This window comes from Schistocerca gregaria, chromosome 1 (genome assembly GCF_023897955.1).
Source record: "Schistocerca gregaria isolate iqSchGreg1 chromosome 1, iqSchGreg1.2, whole genome shotgun sequence".
NCBI classification, from domain to species: domain Eukaryota; kingdom Metazoa; phylum Arthropoda; class Insecta; order Orthoptera; family Acrididae; genus Schistocerca; species Schistocerca gregaria.
The window spans coordinates 501,273,598-501,295,082 of NC_064920.1; the positions used below are offsets into that span (position 1 = coordinate 501,273,598).

The 21,485-nt window shown below is 42.4% G+C and overlaps 1 protein-coding gene across 1 annotated transcript in view; it reads right to left on the reverse strand.

Moving 5' to 3' along the window:
* LOC126354059 (ribonuclease P/MRP protein subunit POP5) overlaps positions 1–21,485 on the reverse strand; it is an 80,705-nt gene that overhangs the window by 46,340 nt on the left and 12,880 nt on the right. The window contains exon 2 of the mRNA XM_050003426.1: positions 11,158–11,306. Within this exon, the coding sequence (XP_049859383.1) occupies positions 11,158–11,306 (149 nt within the window). The remainder of the gene's footprint in view (positions 1–11,157; positions 11,307–21,485) is intronic.

Here is a 21,485-nt window from a genome sequence, read left to right on the forward strand (position 1 = left end):
TGCCTTGCTCTTACACTAATTTTCAGGTTAGTTTAACCAAACAGTGAGAAACGTTGAACTCATGAACTATTTTTGCTCTTGACCATAAGTCAGGGAGCAAACTTAAAATTTTAACTTTTTCCTCTTTAGATGTCACTGAACATTTAATTTTTAATTTCTCTATTACGCTCAAATATTCAGTGTCAGATGATGCTGGTGGTAGGTTTCCTTCTTCTTTATAAATAATGTTGGTGTCTGTATTATTAAAAGCTGATTTCAAGTCTTTTCTAATTTTGTCTGAAATTTGTTGTACCGTATTTTCAATAGCTGCTTTTCTTTTTCTGCTACTTAATTTTATTATTTTCAAAGCAGGAGATACATTTCACTTAGAACAAGCAAAATCCAATATGCTAACAGCTTCCTCATTAGAAATATAAATGTCATTAACAAGGTTACATGATTCTGGTTCTGGATACACAACAAATATTTTTGAGTAACAATTTGGGCACAGGGATTTCCAGGAATCACATTACATTGCACTCTCACACAACACGGGAAAATGTTCAAGTTTTATTTCCCTCAAACCTTTAGTAGTACGCTTTTTATGAACTTTAAGTGGATCACAGCACTTTCTTCCAAAAATGTGGTTGTACTTCAGAATATATTTCTTCTCTTGATACTCATACACTAATGTTACAGAAGAACTTCCACGAAATTTCAACAAAGTTTGTCTAACTTCATCAAAGTCATTAACATTTTTCAAGTTTTTTGAAACTGAACTATAAACTGTTTTGTGACACATTTCACTTGCTATCTGTCCAACAGAGAACTGTTTATCCATGTTATTGCATTCCAGTTAATCTCTCAAAATTAATTACAAATTACACACAGAACAAAGCACATAACACGTTCTACACTCTCGATGAAGTATGTACACCCACTGTAACAGAGGTTTCAGAACAGACTGACTGCAACAATGCCACACCCAGCAATAATGTACTTCTTAATTGACAATGAACCTAAATGTAAATGGGCATTTTTATTACCACAGAACAAAGTGAAAGCTCCTATTGTTTAATATTGCTTTGTTAAAAATTAACAAACTAAATGAATATTGGGTGATAGTGTTAGCTAAATATATGTCACAATTAAATTTTATTACAATTAAACAATAAACCATTTAAATAGGCAACAGCCATAAGATCAGTTGTATTGTGAATTATTTCCTCATTATCAAAAATTCATATCATTGTTCACAGTCAGATACCAATGTTGAAATTTTTACAGTACGTTCCTTTCACATAAGTGTATAAACTGTGCAAAAATCATATTTTTATATTCAGTCCCACCTGAGATAACTAACCCCAAACATTAAAAAAAAGATCATTATCAAATTTCAAAAATTCATAATAAATTAAGGAAACATTTGTAAGTGTTCTTGCTCTATATGAGGCTAGTAGTGTATGATATCTAACTATAGGACAAAAATACTCTCATAAATCACTCCTTGTTTGTTATTTTTGGGCCTGAAAAGTGGATTTTTGAAAATTTGGATGCCAAACTTTGGAAGTCATTTTGACAGGTTATTTTTGAATTTAGAGTATTTTGTGTAATATACATTGTTGTAGGGGACACTTTTCTACAATCAATCATGTCAGTTGCAATGTTGAAACTTAACCCAGTGCAGAGATATTCAAATTTTTGCTAATGTCTCCAGACTGAAAAATCATTGTGTGCCTACAAATAAAAATGACCGCCGTCCAGTAAAGGTGCGAGATAAATTACTTAAAAAACTGAACTTCTCAAATATAGGGCAATCACAAATAAAAAATTAAAATATTTAAAAATGGTCATGCAACCATCACTGGATCACTTCATATGGATTGACCCATATATGAGGAACAGCTTTTTGCTATAAAACTAGCAATTTTGCCAGTCAGCAGAGACTTTAGGGATAGGAAAGGACACCAGGTGCACTCACTGTGTTTGCCTCGGGACCTCACTCCACACGTTGGAAGGCTATTCCAGCAGCTACTGAGCTACTGAGGGAACATGGTGCAAACAACAGCCAAGTGTGGAGCACATAGGAACAAATTATGTCTGTCGTCTGGGCCCTAAGAGGTCTTACTTGGGTTATTCCAGTGACTGGCAGAGAAGGTTGAAGAGACCAGCCTTGCACATGGAGTTTCAACAAAGTTCACAATTTGCAGCACTGTCCCCAGAACTGATTGCACCCCTTTGGTTCTGAGTCAAGCAGAAGGACTGAACCAGAGACTCTGAAAGTTCTGTGACAAGCTAGGCTGTGGCTTCCTGCAATTGTGCCATAGGGCTGAGAACTGTAGAGTCCCCCTAAATGGGACAGGCGTGCACTGCATATCTGTGGGTACTACTCAGATTGCTGACTGTGTGTGGGGTACACACAAGGGTCTTTTAGGTTAGGCAACTCTCCAATCAATACAGATAACAAAAGTTGTACGAAACCCAGAAGCACCAGTATAAGATCAAAAGAAATGCCTCCAATACGAGAGTATTAAAATCCTAAATGTAAACTGCCGAAACATTGGCAACAAATTGCCCGAGTTTGAAGTGCTCAAGAAAAGCAGTAAAGCTCACATAATACTAGATGCAGAAAGCTGGTTGAAACTTGAAACTGTTAGCAGTGAAATTTTTGGGAAAAATTTAAGTGTATATCGAAAGGATCGGCAAATGGGAATTAGAGGTGTATTTATCGCAGTACACAAGAAAGTCAAATCCACAAAGATAGAAACTGAAGCTTCATGTGTGATTGTCTGGGCAAGACTCGGTGTCAGCAGTGGGCATAAAATGATAATGGGATCTCTCTATCGCCCACCTGGCTCGTCTCCTGATGTCACCAAAAACTTCAGAGAAAACCTCTGTTCACTTGTACATGAAGTTCCCAATAATACTGTAAACATTGCTGGAGACTTAAATCATCCAACAATTAACTGGGAAAATTACAGGTTTGTTAGTGGTGGGCATGATAAGATAACCTGTGAAACAGTCCTAATTGTCCTTGCTGAAAAGTACCTAGAACAGATAAATAGGAACCCCACTCATGATGCAAACATATTGGATATACTAGCAACAAACAGACCTGACTTCTTTGAGGTAGACCACATCTAACCTACTATCAGGTGACCATGACACAGTTGTAGCAACAATGACTACCAAAGTACAAATGGCAACTACGTCAGGCAGAAACATATACATGTTACGTAAACTAGATGAAAGTTCAATAGTGTAATACCTCGGTCTTGAAACTTTCAGCACACAGCAGGAGCATGTAGAGGAACTCTGGCTTAAGTTTAAAAGAACATTTGACCATGAACTGGATAGATATGTACACAGCAGAACAGTCCATAATGGGAGGGAACCTCCATGGTAATTAGTCACTGTAAAGAAACTTCTAAAGAAACACAGATTACTGCATAAAATGTGTAAAACAGGGCTATCCAAAGAGAGATGCTAAATGAAATGCATTTGGCTGTCAAGAGAGCAATCTGTGATGTCTTCAATGACTACCGTACCAGAATATTTTACAGAACCCAAAGAAATTCTGGTTGTATGCAAAGGCTGTTAGTAGCACCGAAGTTAGTGTCCAGACCCGAGTGAATGAGTCGGGAATTGAAATTGAGATCGCATGGCAAAAGCTGAAATACTTAACTTAGTTTTCAAATGTTCCTTTACCACGGAAAATCCAGAAGAAGTGACCCAGTTTATTTCTCACACCATTGAAAAGATGAGTGGATTAAATATTAGTGTCAGCGGTGTTCAGTAACAGCTGAAATCATTAAAACTGAACGAAGCTTCAGGAATAGAATTCCTGTCAGGCTCTACACTGAATTTGCCACTGAGTTAGCTTCTCTGCTAACTACAATCTGTCGTAGATCCCATGACCAAAAACCTGTGTCCAGTCCTTGGAAAAAAACGGATAGTAGAAGTGATCCACAAAACTACCATCCAATATCATCAACAACAATTTGTTGTAGAATCTTAGAACATATTCTGAGATCAAACATAACAAGGCATCTTGAACAGAATGACCTCCCCAATGCCAACCAGTATGGATCCCAAAAACATCAGTCACGTGAAACCCAACTCACACTCATTTTTCTCACACGACATACTGAAAGCTTTGGGTCAAGGCAATCAAGTAGATACAATAGTTTTTGATTTCCGAAAAGCATTTGACTCAGTAACACATCTACATTTATTGTCAGAACTTTGATCATATGGGGTATCAAGCGAAATTTGTAACTGGATTGAGGACCTTTTGAAAGGGAGGATACAGCATGTTATCTGGATGGAGAGTCATCATCAGGTGTAGAAGTAACTTCAGGTGTACCCCATGGAACTGTGTTGGGACCCTAGCTGTTCATGCTGCATATTAATGACCTTGCAAACTATATTAATAGCAACAGCAGACTGTTTGCAGATGATGTAGTCATCTATAAAGAAACACGGTCTGAAGGAAGGTGCATAGATATTCAGTCAGATCTTGATAAGATTTTAAAATGGTGCAGAGACTGGCAACTTGCTTTAAATGTTCTGAAATATAAAACTGTGCACTTCACAAAATGAAAAACAGTGAATCACTGTTGGACTCAGTCAACTCACACAAATACCTGAGTTTGCATTCTGTAGGAATGTGAAATGGAATGACCACATAGGCTCAGTAGTGGGTAAAGCAAGTTAAAGACTTTGATTTATTGCTAGAACACTGGGGAAGGGTAATCAGTGTAAAAAATATTGCTTACAAATCACTTGTGTAACTGGTTCTAGAATATTGCTCAAGTGTTTGTGACCCTACGTATGGCTCACACCTGGTTTGTGAGAGTAAGATTAGAATAATTATTACACACACAGAGGCTTTGAAACAATTGCTCTTCCTGTGCTCCATACATGAATGGAACAGGAAGAAACTCTAATAATTTGTACAATGGGATGCATCCTCTGCCATCACCTCACAATGGTCTGTAGGATATATACATAGAGGTCATTCTGCATGGTAATAATCTTGTAACTAAATATACCTGTGTTTAGAGAAGCAGAGAAAATTGAAAACAAAGACAGTAATATTTTTCAGACCTGGAGAGTAAAGTGAGACAAAAACCTTTGAGAAAACTTGAATAACTTCTTGTTAATTAATGGGTTTATTGTAGAGAGAAGAAATAAAAATGTGGTAATGAGATGAAGCTGAGTTAGAAACGATGTATTTGGTTATTATAGTGAAGAAATGTTTTACTCAGGTACTGAGAAGATTGGTGATGTTCTTTGGAGGTCACACTTAAAAATGCAAGTGTTAATGGAGATAAAAAAAAGATGGGTTGAAGTATAGAATAACAGATTCCAGGAAGAATAGTTACAACTAGCCCAAATGATGGCTAAATTTAAAAGGTAGACAGAAACTAATATGACTGATTAATGGAGCAAAACTTACAAAGCAGTATGTCTATATTTACACTAAAAAAATTAACCAAGCAGTCAATGAACCACACTAGGCACAGTATGATACAGTTTCTCATTTTTCTTAGCATTAGTTGTTCTTTAATTATATGTTTTATGCTATGTACTTTCATATTATTGTCTTTGTTATATTATTCCTAGTTCTGTGACAACTCCCTTCATGTCTTACAATCCACTGTGTCTCATGTTGGCATCTCACTCCTGAAACCCATTTGTGATGGTGACTTGTGTCCTCACCACTTTGTGACAAAGTGTCATATCTGTTGCAGCTATCTCCAGAAACACACACTGATGGTGAAGCAGTATAGGTATGTACCACAAAACCAATCACACTAAAGAATTGCAGCAGGAGAAACTCGCAATACCATGGACAAAACTTCAAATGATTTCTTCATGAAGAAAAATAAAACATACTATTCTGTACTGTATGAACTGTATTTTAGTCAGACCAGGTCCCCACTTTCACCAGCCAGTTATCATTCTCGTGCTCGCATTCCATCTGGTGAGCTTGTGTATGAAGCTGGTCTCACTACAGCATGTACTTTCTGATACAAAATGTTTTATCATACATTTTGCGATAACATTTCTTAATTGTCATAAATTCTGTAAATATTTCTTACAAAAAATTGTCTTGATTATTTTGATAACTGTAAATGTCAGAGAGGTATGTAAGCATGAAGAAATTTAATAATCTTTGATCAATACTTTGTTATCTTTATGTTTAACAATCTATGGACTATAAGTGAGTAAAGTAAGTGACTTGCTCTGGAGTTGTTTGGTAAGAGAGGTTGTGTATGACAGCATGTGGTCAAAGTTGCCCATTATGTCTAAATAACAATGCTCAAAAGTATCTTTTTATAACTGTGAACCACAAAGAAAGAGTGTTATTTAAAATTTGTAAAATGATTTCAAGAACATATCAATGAAAGGAAAACTGAAACATACTCAGTGTTTTGATTAAAATTGATACACCAAGATTAAACCTATGAACTTCCCCAAATCCAAATATTTTGTCAATATTCTGCAGGAAAATAAGAAAGAAGATCCCTATCAGTGTGCTGTTATGAAGGACAAAGTATATGTCCTGAAAATCAGGAGAAACAGAATTTATATAAATACCTCAGCTCAGTACAGCCGATAGATACACAAAAAACAACCGAAAATTTACATTCCTAGCTTTCGGAATAAATGTTCCTTCATCAGGGAGGAGAGAGGGGAAAGAAAGGGAAGAAGGGAAAGTGGATTTAGTTACTCACAACCCAGGTTATGAAGCAACAGGGAAAGGAAAACAGAGAGGGTAGCAAGGATATTGAATATCTTTGGCTTCCCTCTGACAACCATGCCTCCATCCTTGCTACCCTCCCTGTTTTCCTTTCCCTGTTGCTTCATAACCTGGGTTGTGAGTAACTAAATCCACTTTCCCTTCTTCCCTTTCTTTCCCCTCTCTCCTCCCTGATGAAGGAACATTTATTCCGAAAGCTAGGAACGTAAATTTTCGGTTGTTTTTTTTGTATCTATCGGCTGTACTGAGCTGAGGTAAGTACTGGCCAAGCTCCTCTATCTCTTTGTTAGTATTTGTTTCACATCTTTATATGAGATTTTCCATTAATAATTTATATAAATAATTTGAATCCGTAATTGAAGGGTGGGGGGTGGGGGTGGGGGGGGGAGGGGCCAGACATGGTTCAGCATGTTTATATGGACTGTGTTAAGACAGTGTGTTGTGAAATTATATAACTTCTACATATATATGGCTAATATGTGACTGAAATGTATGTTTGATATATTGATGTACAATGTTTTTTTCTTTGAAAATGGTGGTGACAACTGAAAGTGGTAGAGAATAAACAGAAAATTGTACAGTTGATGGCACACACATAATTTTTCAAAATTTTAATTATCTATTCTGTATTAGAAACTGATTCATGTTATATTTGCCTGCCTCCCCTCCAAACACAGATATGCAGACACAGATGCAGGCACACACACACCCGCACAGCCACCCACACACACCATTCCATACACATCTATACTACAAACTCCAAAACCCATCTTACAGTATCTGGTGGACTGTACTTCTTATACCACTATCTCCCCCCCCCCCCCCCCCTCCCAACTGACCATTCCATCAACAAATTATGTATGGGAAGAATGTTGTGGTCATTTTGCAAGATGTGTGTGGGAGGAAGTAATAAGTTGATAAGTTGACAAACTCTTCCCAGAACACACTCATATCATGTGTCTCATTGAAGCAAACCATCTCTTGTAGTAGCTGATCTACCACTGGAGTTTGCTAAGCATTTCTGTAATGGTTTTGTGCCAATTAATTACCCCAAAATGAAGTGCACCACCCTTTGTGAGGATCTCATCTATCTCTTCTATTAATCCAACCTAATGCAGTCAACTGTGTGGTTTGTTGCCACTTCTTTCGTAGGTGAATTACAATTCCTTAAGATCCATACAATCTTTCTCTGAAATTGCCAATTTTCTCATTGTTTTCAATTTCAGTGAATCTCATCATAGCACATGTTTTTCCTACGGTTTATTTTATGTAGTCATTCCACTTTCAGTTGCTCCAGATGACCACTCCTAGGCATGATGTGATTGTTATTGTTTCCTGAGATTTGTCACCACTAGTGTAATCATATATTAACAGATTTCTCTGCTTATGTTAATGCAGTCCCTGCATCAATCTTCAGTTCTCTGCAGAAGTCATCACAATAGAGTTCAAAGTTCTTTATCATCACAATAATAATTACTTTGAATAGTATGTCTGCAGCCATTATTGCACTCTGAACCTCACATTCCTTTTTTATTGCCCAAACTGCCTTTCACTGAAAATGCTCATTCTTTTAAATTCTCAACATCCCCTAACATTTCTCTCACTTTCCTTATGTCATCAGCATTCATTTCACACCCCTGCTGTTTTAAAATTACTGACATTATATGGTGCATGTTTCTTCATGAGATAAATACTGCTGCAGTTTTGATTCACCAACGTTTGGTGACCAATAGTGCAGATTTGCAGATTGGTAGTGAGAGAGACAAGTACACCACATGTAGGATGATGAACACAGGCACAGATGGGTATCAGTCTTACCGTGCACTGCTGTTGGCCAGCCCGGCACATCTGTCAGGAACCACCTGCCGAAATGTGTGTCCACGCTGACATATGCCCATGCTCGCCATTGTCAACCAAATACATATGTCACCACTGCAGCACCATTCCTCATATGACCAACACTTCTTTTTTGTGTTCACTGTCATTTTAACATGATCAGTGCTGGACCCCATGCTGTACTGAGTTGGTACCTTGTGTCCCTGTTAAGCAAATTAACCGAGCCGTGAATTTCCACTGCTTCTTTAATAATGCTGTCCCAGTATGAAGACATCGATGACAGAATTTAGGTTTTTTTTTTTTTTGTATTCCATACAACGTCCTGTGCTGAGGCAATGCTCGGCCACTGCAGATTTCTCTGGCTAGTCCAGAGCATACTGCACCATGATACTGGAACATTCTTACGTCACTGTGATCATCAAATGATAGGATTTTGATATGAGGTTCTTTTACTACCAACAAAACCTCAACTACAAACAGCAGATCTAAGATCTCTAATTTACTTTGTCTTCATTTCCTTCCTTACTTGACACAGCCAGGAGAAAATTCCCTTAATTTATACAGGCAGATGCAAATTCCAACAACCTGCAGCAGTAAAGTCAAATCCAACAAAAGCCTGCCACTGTTCTCCATGAAAGCAAAATTCCATCCAAGATGTGGTAGCTTCTCATGCCCAGTTTAGCATTAATAATATACTGTGTAAAACCACATGCCAAATCAAACTGAAGCATAAAAAATCCACTGCTATAGTCTCGTAAATGATATGACACTGCCAATGTATATGATATGGCATGGATCGTGAGCTACAGACTCCACAAATGGTAAACCTTAAAAACATGTCTCTGAACAGTGTGCACTGTAAGCAAGAAACTGCACGACTATTCCCACAGCTAACAACAAATGAGCTTAGGCCTACTAGTTTCTATACATAAGCACATTTTTAAAAACAAAATCCCCACCTAAAAAAATTTACTTAATGTATGTCAAAACAATGACCAAGAGGCTATATTTCATTGGTTTACTGCACTTTTTGTTTTTTGTTCAAAGTGAAATTAACTTGTACAAAACATACTACATCAAAATTAATATTATGTCCACCTCACATCATGCCTTTTCAAGGGCTTGAACTCTGTCTTTGACTCAATAAGTCTTTCATGTGCACCAGGTTCAATTTCATGGAACCAGGCATTAATAATTCCCCCAATTAACTCTATTCTATTTGTCAAGAATATTTACTTAGTTTTTAAGACATAATAGCCCACAAATTTTCAATATGATTCATGTCCGGGGAATTTGGAGACCACCATAACTGCTCAATAAACAGACCTGCGCAACACTCCTGTACAACCATGGTAACGTGACTAGCTCACTGTCATCTTGGATAATGAATGGGCCACGGTTTTCTCGACTAAAATGATCCCTTTTAGTATTTGCTACCTCATTTTTAACAATTTCACTTTAATTTAACCCTATAATTGAATCTATGCAAACTGTAATTCTTCCTACTGCTTTAGAACACATCACTCCCCACAGCATTACACTTTCACTGAACTATTTAGCTAGCACAACACACTCTTCCTTCAGATCATCTCCTGACTCCGTCCACAGTTTCAGATCATACACATCAAATTCCCTCTCATCCGAAAAAATCACTCTCTTCCAATCCTCAGATGCCTAGTGTTGATACACTCCAAGAAAACTTCTTTCTTCAACATGCTTTTTGTGGGTGGGTTTTCTTTGCAGGTATTTTCTTCATTAGGCTGAGATCAGCAAGGTGTGTTAACACTATTTGATGGAAAACTGAGATTCTAGACTCCTGCTTGATTTTAAATGCAATCTGAAATACCTTTTCTCTTTTCTATAACCTGTAAAATCAAAATTTGTATAATTAACTATGGATACACAAAGTTAATGTTATTTCTGCTATTATGGTACAGCAGATAAATACAAAACTATCTGGATACTTAGTACATCATTTTTTCACACACTTCTTCATAAAATGCACACAATTGTCAGCAGCAAACAACAGCGGACACAAAAGTAGAGGGAAGACAAACTAGAGACATCTGGTGGAGTGTAATATGACTTCCAAGTACACAAGTGCCATCTAGTACCAATTATCGTAACTAACTGATGTGTATGTCATTTCAGTCTTCATAATATCAGATAAAAAATTGCCTTTTGTGGATATTTACCATACAATATTTGTTCAGCAATTATTTAGACATTTGCTGGCATTAACAGGGACCACTTCAAGAGTTCATACAAAGCCGACATTGAAGTTCACTTGCTGAAAGATCAATAATTAATTAGTTAATTTAACATAAGCTAAAATAGAGTTGAAACACTCACTGGCGATATTATTTTGGACAATGCGGTGGTAGCAATATTTGAGTTGTCAAGTGAGGGTTGCAGGATCACGTTTCCAACTTTTCATTTCATAGCACTTGCTACCACAGGTGACAAGTTGCCACACAATATCTACTGTTGCATCTTGTTGTTGCTTAAACACACTCTCACAATTAACAAAAGGAACACTTTAAATTTTGATGAACTGGTAAATAAATACCTACCAGTGAAACCAGCTTGAACTGCAGCAATTCCAAAATCTCCATGCAACTGTTCCACTTTTTTAAGGATAGATGCCTGTAATGCATACGAATTTAAGTAAAATGGTGCCTTTTGTTGTTTGCCTGTTGGATTTACTTCTACTGCAAAGTACCTGTAACAAAATCACACAGCACTAATGTCTGCATTTCTCTGTTAGCACCACATTAGAACTGTAATATATATATATATATATATATATATATATATATATATAAATAAAACAGAAAGAAACTTCCACATGGGAAAAATATATTAAAAATAAAGATTCCAAGACTTACCAAGCGGGAAAGCGCCGGCAGACAGGCATATGAACAAAACACACAAACACACACACAGAATTACAAGCTTTCGCAACTGGCAGTTGCTTCGTCAGGAAGGAAGGAAGGAGAGGGAAAAATGAAAGGGTGTGGGTTTTAAGGGAGAGGGTAAGGAGTCATTCCAATCCCGGGAGCGGAAAGACTTCCCTTAGGGGAAAAAAAGGACGGGTATACACTCGCACACACACACACACACATATCCATCCGCACATACACAGACACAAGCAGACATATTTAAAGGCCCAGTAAATCCTTGACAAGGGCAGTTTGGTTGAACCTGGGAGTGGGGCTGAAGGTGAGGCCTTTGGATAGGACAGAGGTTTCGGATTGGGAGAGGGGTTTGGAGGAAAGGTTAACTACTGAATTGGGGTGTTGTGGTTCCAGATTGTGTTGACTAGAATTTTGAGGTGTTGGGGGGAGTGGAGCTGGAAGTGGGAGATTGAGTAGATGGGAGAGGCTGGGTCTGTGTGCAATGAGAGGAGGTTGAGGTTTGTTGGAAAGGTTGTGGAGGGTGAGTGAGTTGCCTTTCCGGAGGTGGGAAACCAGGAGATTGGATAGTTTTTTGAGGTGGAGGGTGGCATGTTGTTCTAATTTGCGGTTGGCCTGTAGGAGGATGCTATGTACAGCCGGTGTGGATGCGGGAGAGGAAAGATTGAGGACTTTGATTTGGGATAGGAGTTGACGGGTGTGTTCATTGGCCGAGTCGATGTATAGGTGAAGGATTAGGCGGGTGAGGGCAAATATGTCTGCTTGTGTCTGTGTATGTGCGGATGGATATGTGTGTGTGTGTGTGTGCGAGTGTATACCCGTCCTTTTTTTCCCCTAAGGGAAGTCTTTCCGCTCCCAGGATTGGAATGACTCCTTACCCTCTCCCTTAAAACCCACACCCTTTCATTTTTCCCTCTCCTTCCTTCCTTCCTGACGAAGCAACTGCCAGTTGCGAAAGCTTGTAATTCTGTGTGTGTGTTTGTGTGTTTTGTTCATATGCCTGTCTGCCGGCGCTTTCCCGCTTGGTAAGTCTTGGAATCTTTATTTTTAATATATATATATATATATATATATATATATATATATATATGGTAATGCACATTTCAAATGAACCAAGGAGGCTACTAAGAGGATGACATAGAATCAGTATTAACTTAATATCAAGAATGAAATAACTTCATTTTGATTAACTGAGGTGTGTCACACTTGGTGCTGATATAAAATTTTCTTTATTTTCTCATTTTTACATGTTTATGACTCAATTTTCTACCATAGTGACAACTTTACAACAGAACCTAGTCACATATGTACAATGTGCTTGATTCTGTGCAAATGCCCAGAATTATTCCAGTGATAATACAGCCAAGAAATCTTCACTGTGAGAGTAGTTGTATTAATGTTCATTTTCTTAGACAAGGTCTAATGAGGTAGTAATCAGGGGGGGGGGGGGGGAGGAAAAAAAACAGGAAAGACGGCAGACGACACAAGACAAGAAATAGTCAGACAAAGAACAGACAAAACAAAGTAAAACCACACAGAGCGTGGCTGTGGTTGGCCGACCATAGGAATAAAAAAGGAAAAGCCACCACCGAGAACACATTAAAAACTCAGTTTAAAATCGTAGGCCAAAGGCCAGAATCAACACAATACAATAAAATGAAACAGAAACACTCAGATTAAACTATAAAAACCCCCTAACCGAATAAAACGTAAAACTAAGTCAGACATAGCAGAGTCATCTGTTAAAAGCGCAGGGAGCGTGTCAGGCAGTGCGAACGACTGCCTGAGCACAGCTAAAAGTGGTCAGTCCAATAAAATCTGGCCCACTGTCAAAACAGAGCCGCAGCAACATAAAGGTGGGTCCTCATGTCGCAATAGGTGGCCGTGCGTCAGCCATGTGTGCCCAATGCGCAGCCGGCAGAGGACAACAGACTCCTTGCGAGAGACCCGCAAGGAGGAGCGCCACACACCGGTAGCCTCCTTGATGGCCCAAAGTTTGTTTCGTGAAGGCAGAGCGCACCATTCAGTGTCCCACAGGTCCAGAATTTTGCTGCGTAGGAACACTCGCAAATCTGTCTCCAGGAGGCCAATGTCCAGAGATGGTGTACTGGTGGCCTCTTTCGCCAGGCGGTCAACATTCTCATTGCCAGGTATCCCAACATGGCCTGGGGTCCACATGAAACCCACAGAGCGGCCGCAATGTGCAAGAGTACACAGGGACTCCTGGATAGCCATCACCAGACGAGAACGAGGGAAACACTGGTCGAGAGCTCGTAAACCGCTCAGGGAATCGCTACAGATGACGAAGGACTCACCTGAGCAGGAGAAGATATACTCTAGGGCTCGAAAGATGGCGACCAGCTCAGCAGTGTAAATGCTGCAGCCATCTGGCAAGGAGCGTTGTTTGGAATGGTCCCCTAGAGTTAGCGCATAACCAACATGACCAGCAACCATCGAACCGTCAGTGTATACAATGCCAGAGCCCTGATACATGGCCAGGATGGAATAAAAGCGGCGGCGGAAGGCCTCTGGAGGGACTAGGTCCTTCGGGCCCTGTGCCAAGTTGAGCTGAAGGCAAGGGCGAGGAACACACCATGGGGGTGTACGCAATGTGGCCCGGAAAGGAGGTGGAACAGTGAGAACCCTAAGCCCGGAAAGAAGCTCTTTGACTCGGACCGCAATCGTACAACCTGACCGAGGCTGACGTTCTGGCAGATGGACGACCGATTGCGGGAACAGGAGACAATAGTTGGGATGCCCAGGCAAGCTAAAAATGTGGGCAGCATAAACGGCCAGCAAACGTTGGCATCGTAACCGCAGTGGAGGGACACCTGCCTCCACTAGTATGCTGTCCACAGGGCTGGTCCAGAAGGCACCAGTGGCAAGTCATATCCCGCTGTGTAGTATCGGGTCCACCACCCGCAATGCAGATGGGGATGCTGAGCCATAAGCCAGACTCCCATAGTCCAGACGGGACTGGATTAACACCAGGTAAAGCCGTAGGCGAGTAGATCGGTCGGTGCCCCACCTGGTGTGGCTCAGGCATCGCAGATCATTTAGATGCCGCCAACACGCCTATTTAAGCTGCCGAATATGAGGCAGCCAAGTCAACCGGGCATCAAAAACCACCCCCAAAAACCTATGTAACTCCACCTCTGTAAGAAGCTCACCGTTAAGATAAAGCCGCGGCTCCAGGTGAACAGTGCGTCGCCGGCAGAAATGCATAACGCAGGTCTTGGCTGCTGAAAACTGAAAACAATGCGCTACAGCCCAAGACTGCGCCTTGCGGATTGCGCCCTGTAGCTGACGTTCAGCAGCTGCAATGCCAATAGAGCTGTAGTAAAGGCAGAAGTCGTCAGCATACAGGGAAGCGGAGACAGAATTTCCCACGGCCGCAGCGAGCCCGTTAATGGCTATTAAAAACAGACAGACACTTAGAACAGAACCCTGTGGCACACCATTCTCCTGGACTTGGGAGGAACTACATGAGGCCGCGACGTGCACGCGGAAGGTACGATACGACAGAAAATTGCGGATATAGATCGGCAGAGGGCCCCGAAGCCCCCATCCATGAAGCGTAGAAAGGATGTGATGACGCCATGTCGTATCGTATGCCTTCCGCATGTCGAAAAAGACAGCGACCAGATGCTGACGGCGGGCAAAGGCAGTACGGTTGGCCGACTCTTGGCTCACCTGATTGTTGGCGGCGGAGCGGTCTTTACAGAACCCACCCTGAGACGGAGCCAGAAGGCCCCGAGACTCCAGTACCCAATTCAAGCGCCGGCTCACCATCCGTTCAAGCAACTTGCAAAGAATGTTGGTGAGGCTAATGGGACGGTAGCTGTCCACCTCCAAAGGGTTCTTCCCTGGTTTCAGAATGGGGACAACAAGACTTTCCTGCCATTGCAACGGAAACTCACACTCGACCCAAATACAGTTGTAAAGGTCGAGGAGGCGTCGCTGGCAGTCCACTGAAAGGTGTTCCAACATCTGAGAGTGGATGCTATCTGGCCCAGGAGCGGTATCAGGACAAGTGGCGAGGGCACTGCGAAATTCCCACTCACTGAATGGACCATTGTACAATTCAGGATGGTGGGTGCGAAAAGAAAGACTCCAACGGAAGTGGAAGCCCAAGGGGTAGTTGGCAGAAGCGGAATTCAGAGTAAAGTGCTCTGCCAAGCAGTTTGCAATGACGTCGGAGTCAGTACAAACTGCTCCATTCAGTGAGAGTGCAGGGATGCTGACTGGGGTCCGATAGCCATAGAGGCGGCGAATCTTGGCCCAGACCTGCGATGGAGTCACATGGAGGCCAATGGTGGACACATACCGCTCCCAGCACTCCTGCTTGCGTTGGCGGATAATGCGGCAGGCTCGTGCACGCAGCCGTTTGAAGGCGATAAGGTGTTCGAGGGAGAGATGTCGCTTGTGACGCTGGAGCGCCCGCCAGCGAGCTTTAATCGCTTCAGCGGTCTCAGGCGACTACCAAGGCACAGTCCACCGCCGAGGGGACCCAAAAGAACGGGGAATGGCAGATTGGGCGGCAGTAACGATGCCGGTGGTGACCGACTGAACCACTGCATCAGTGTCATCGTTAGAGAGAGGCTCAACAGCGGCAGTGGAGGAGAACAAGTCCCAGTCAGCCTTATTCAGAGCCCATCTGCTAGGTCGCCCAGAAGACTGACGCTGTGGCAGTGACAGAAAGATCGGAAAGTGGTCACTACCACACAGGTCGTCATGCACTCTCCATTGGACAGACGGTAAGAGGCTAGGGCTACAGATGGAAAGGTCAATGGCGCAGTATGTGCCATGCGCCACACTGCGGTGTGTGAAGGCACCATCATTTAATATCGAGAGATCGAGCTGCGCCAATAAATGCTCAACGATGGCGCCTTGACCTGTTGCCACTGACCCACCCCACAGATAGTTATGGGCGTTAAAGTCGCCCAGTACCAATAAAGGTGGCAGCAATTGGAATATCAGAGCAGCCAGGACATGCTGCGCGACATCACCATCCGGTGGAAGGTAAAGACTGCAGACGGTAACAGCCTGTGGCGTCCACACCCAAACAGCGACAGCCTCTAAAGGTGTTTGGAGAGGGACAGACTCACTGTGAAGAGAGTTCAGGACATATATGCAGATGCCACCAGATACCCTTTCATAAGCTGCCCAGTTCTTAAAATAACCCCGATAGCCACGGACGGCAGGGGTTCGCATTGCCGGAAACCAAGTTTCCTGCAGAGCAATGCAGAGGAAAGGGTGAAGGCTGATAAGTTGGTGGAGCTCAGCTAGATGGTGGAAGAAACCGCTGCAGTTCCACTGGAGGATGCTGTTGTCCATGGCTGAGAAAGGCGTGACGGAACTGGGAAGGCAGATTACGCCGCTGGGTCACCTGCTGCCTCCGATTGAGCACCTGTGATAGTGCTTTCCATGGCATCTGAGGGACCGGTGAGATCGAGGTCCTCAGCGGACGCCAGAATCTCCACCTCATCCTCAGACGCAGAGCTGGAAGGTTGCGGCTGAATGGCCGCACTGCGAGTTCCTTGGGCTGAGAGCTCTTCTTCTTGGGTTTCTCACGCCGTTCCTTTGGTCGCGCTGGCTGGGAGGGCTTCACCGATTCAGTCTCCAGGACAGAGGAGGATCGTGAAGCCCTACGACCAGTTGATTGTGGGCACTTACGCCACTGTCGGTTGTCAGCCTTATCACTGGCGGAAACCTGGGAAGAGAGGGACCCAAGGGACCCCTTGCGAGTGTGAGAAGCCGAAGACGTTGGACACTTCTCCGGCTTAGAAGTGGGGATGGATGTCCCCGATGGGTGGGACGGTGTTGCTCCTGAGGTAGGTGGCGCAGGAGCAACCCGGTGGGTGGAGCCCCCCACTGGCGAGGGGGCAGGAGGAGTTGTACTACTTGTTGATTCGGCCACAATTGGAGAAAAAGATGGGGCTGGCACAGGTGTTGTAGCAGCAGCGTAGGAAGATGTCATTCTCACAGGATGGAGTCGGTCGTATTTCCTTTTGGCCTCAGTATAGGTCAGTCGGTCCAGGGTCTTGTATTCCATGATTTTACGCTCTTTCTGGAAAATTCAGCAGTCTGGCGAGCAAGGTGAATGGTGCTCCCCGCAGTTGACACAGATGGGAGGCGGGGCACATGGAGTATTGGAATGTGATGGGCGTCCGCAATCTCGAAATGTGAGGCTGGAAGTGCAGCGCGAAGTCATATGGCCGAACTTCCAGCATTTAAAGCACCGCATCAGGGGAGGGATATAGGGCTTAACGTTACATCGGTAGGCCATCACCTTGACCTTTCCGGTAATGTAACCCCTTCAAAGGCCAAGATGAAGGCACCGATAGCAATTTGAGTTTCCTTCAGACCCCGATGAACACGCCGGACGAAATGTACACCTCGGCACTCTAAATTGGCGCGCAGCTCTTCATCAGACTGCAAAAGAAGATCCCTATGGTAAATAACCCCCTGGACCATATTTAAACTCTTATGGTGTGTGATCATAACGGCAACATCCCTCAACTTGTGACAAGCGAGTAACCGTCGTGACTGGGCAGAGGATGACATTCGTATCAGGACTGACCCAGAGCGCATTTTTGACAAGCCCTCCACCTCCCCAAACTTGTCCTCTAAATGCTCGACGAAGAACTGAGGCTTTGTGGAGAGAAAATACTCCCCATTAGCCCTCGTACAAACTAAGAGGCGGGGCGAATAACTGCTACTGCCATCCTGAGATTTACGTTCCTCCCACAGTGTGGCCACGGAGGGGAACGTTTTCGGCGTTAAACTGAGCCCGAGAACGCTTAGAGACTGCTGGCGGCTGGCCACCCGCGAGAGACAATGTACCACGCTTCATTGCGGGTCATCCGCCCTGATGCCACCTACTCCGACCAAGGGCCCTCCCCACAGGCGCCACCCAGCCACGGCAAGAGCCACCTGGCAGGATGGCCATTGCCGGGAGTCCTGATGCCCCAGGGAGATGGGCATCTACTCCTTGGCATACGTGGAGAGTTAACAGCGCAGGCATCAGTAGAGCGATCCCTGTGTTGTCAGGGGGCTACAACCAACAGGGTACATGGCGGCCCCACCACAACGGACTGGCTACCGTGCTGGATGTTAGGTAACATGTGGTCCATGGTCGCCGTCGGTGCAGAAAGAGGCACTGCACAGTGCAAGGTGTAATCTGCACGCAGAAACAGTCATGCCCAAGAGATGGAGAGTGGACAGGACTGCAATTCAATGGTGTATAAGCTGGCGAAAGGTCTGATCGCAAGATGGACACAATGCACCAAGTAAGGCGTCCTTCCCCAATCGGCTCGCTCTTTGGAAAAATTTGAGAGATGGAGGTCAAACCCAACAGGGGACCATCACATAAGGCTGAAAAGTTTGAGACTCCTTTTAGTCGCCTCTTACGACAGGCAGGACTACCGCGGGCCTATTCTTACCCCCGAACCCACAGGGGGTGGTTGCGAAATTGGTTTGAAGGGAAGGGTGGGAGCTGATTTGTGTCTAGTGGTAATTCAAAAGGGCCCTTTATGGGTTTTTCTGATTTCCAACACCACAAGCTGCATCTGTGTGTCTGCCTTGTGGGGAATTTCTAAACCTTTAAGACATTTGTTTCTTTCCCCCAACCAATCTTCTTTAAAAGTACTGATTTCTATAGTATCAAATAGCTCTGGAGTATCCTCAATGTGGCACCACAAGAAGTGGAAGCTGAATTTTGTGTCTAGTACTGAGTGCCAACTACAGTAAAGCCATATAAAGTGCAAAAAAAATTCTGTTTGATGCAGTCAAAACCACAAACACTTAAAGGAATAGTTGTATGTGGGAACCATAAATTCTCAGTCAAAATGCCCAAGAACAGCACAATAAATATTTCAAAATAAAGATTCCAAGATTCATTTTTCCCTCTCCTTCCTTCCTTCCTGACGAAGCAACTGCCAGTTGCGAAAGCTTGTAATTCTGTGTGTGTGTTTTGTTCATGTGCCTGTCTGCCGGCGCTTTCCCGCTTGGTAAGTCTTGGAATCTTTATTTTTAATATATTTTTCCCATGTGGAAGTTTCTTTCTGTTTTATTTACATCGTCATTAATTTGAACCCAACAATTACGTTTGTTATTGTCTCTGTTGCATTTCGAAATCTTCTCTATCGACTCCCTTAAAACCCACACCCTTTCATTTTTCCCTCTCCTTCCTTCCTTCCTGACGAAGCAACTGCCAGTTGCGAAAGCTTGTAATTCTGTGTGTGTGTTTGTGTGTTTTGTTCATGTGCCTGTCTGCCGGCGCTTTCCCGCTTGGTAAGTCTTGGAATCTTTATTTTTAATATATTTTTCCCATGTGGAAGTTTCTTTCTGTTTTATTTACAATAAATATTTCATAATACAAGGACTGAATGAAACCCTGATCTACATATCTTTGGCAAAATTTGGCTTTCAGCAATGAATGCCAGCCATCCTACTCATTTGTTTCACTAATTCATGCTGTAAGTTTGACATCTTTGGACCTGGTGGGAGGCTCACAGCCTAGTGCAGGGAGAAATCCAGTCAGAAAGTCCAGTCACATGTCAGTAAATCTACAACTGCTATAAATGTAGGTTTATCTTCCTTTAATTTCTCTTCTACAACAAGAGTAGGGGCAGTGTTGCCTTGTGCATTCAATTTTCCAGAGTACAAACGGATGCTCTCCCAGGCCATATTCTACCTTTTTTTATATTCTTCCCTAACTGGTTCATGTTAGTATTTTGCAACTATACCTTATTAAACTGATGGTTCCAGAATACACTGCCAGCACCAGTCTTCTTTACTACTGAAATTATTATATTTCTGAAGTCGAAGGGTACTTTGCTTGTTTCATATGAGAGCCATTCATAAATAAATGATCAACTGGATATTAAAAATAAACACAGTCAATACTCTCTTGCATTTGTCAGTGTGTCAGCAGTAAGTGAATGAATGGATGGTGTTCTTGCTTCATCCGCCAAATACAAGGTAGGTTCTATCATTCGTTTGCTGCAAGCAGGAGGAGTCAGTGCCACCAAGACTTGTCATAGATTGTATCATTTGTATTGGATTGATGTTATTAGTGATGATGCTGTGAGGGAGTGGTGGAGTAAATTCAAGGCATGGTTAAAGAGATCAAAGAACAAATTCGGATGTAATTATCGAACTTACGCAACGTGTTGATGAAACAGTGTGTCAGAGATGTTTTATAATTTCATAATTTTCTGAACATGTGCCTCAGAGTTCAAAGATAACCTTTGTTAACACTGTCAGAGAAATTAGGTTATCATAAGCTCTGTGCATGATGGATACCAAAATATCCAACTGATATTCACAAAACTGAAAGAACAGGTTTGGCCTTGACATTCCTTCAGTGCTACAATGAAGAAAAGGAGGAATTTCTGAACAGAATTGTGATTAAGGACAAGATATGAGTACAGTTCATGAACCACAAAACTAAGGAACGCAATGCAGACCCTTCTCCCAGTAAGCCAGAAATGAAAGCAGAAGCTGTCAAAATTAAAAGTGATGGATACTTGTTTTTGGGGTTACAATGGAATTCTGACAACAAATTTCATAAGAATGATGTGTGAGAATACCTTGACATCACATGGTTATTGTGATACTCTTATAAACCTTTGAAGGTCAATCCAAAACAAACGGCTTCGGCTGACTCCCAAAGAAATCATTCACCTTCACAACAATACGTGACCCCTTATTGGGAAACAAACAAAGGAAAAACCAAGACTTTTATACTCTGATTAGCATTACAGTGACTGAAACGTTGCAGTGATGGTGGCAGTGTTTCCGACTCACAGCCAGCCATGCTTCACAAGGTGCTGCATGGAACTACAAGACAGCCAACACAGTGAGCATGTTGCACTCATGAAAGAACTACAACTGGTTGGTGCCTGACCCCTACCATTCAACTTACTGAAACATCAACCACAAAGTAATTTTAATTGGAGTATAGACGGCGAGATTTTTTC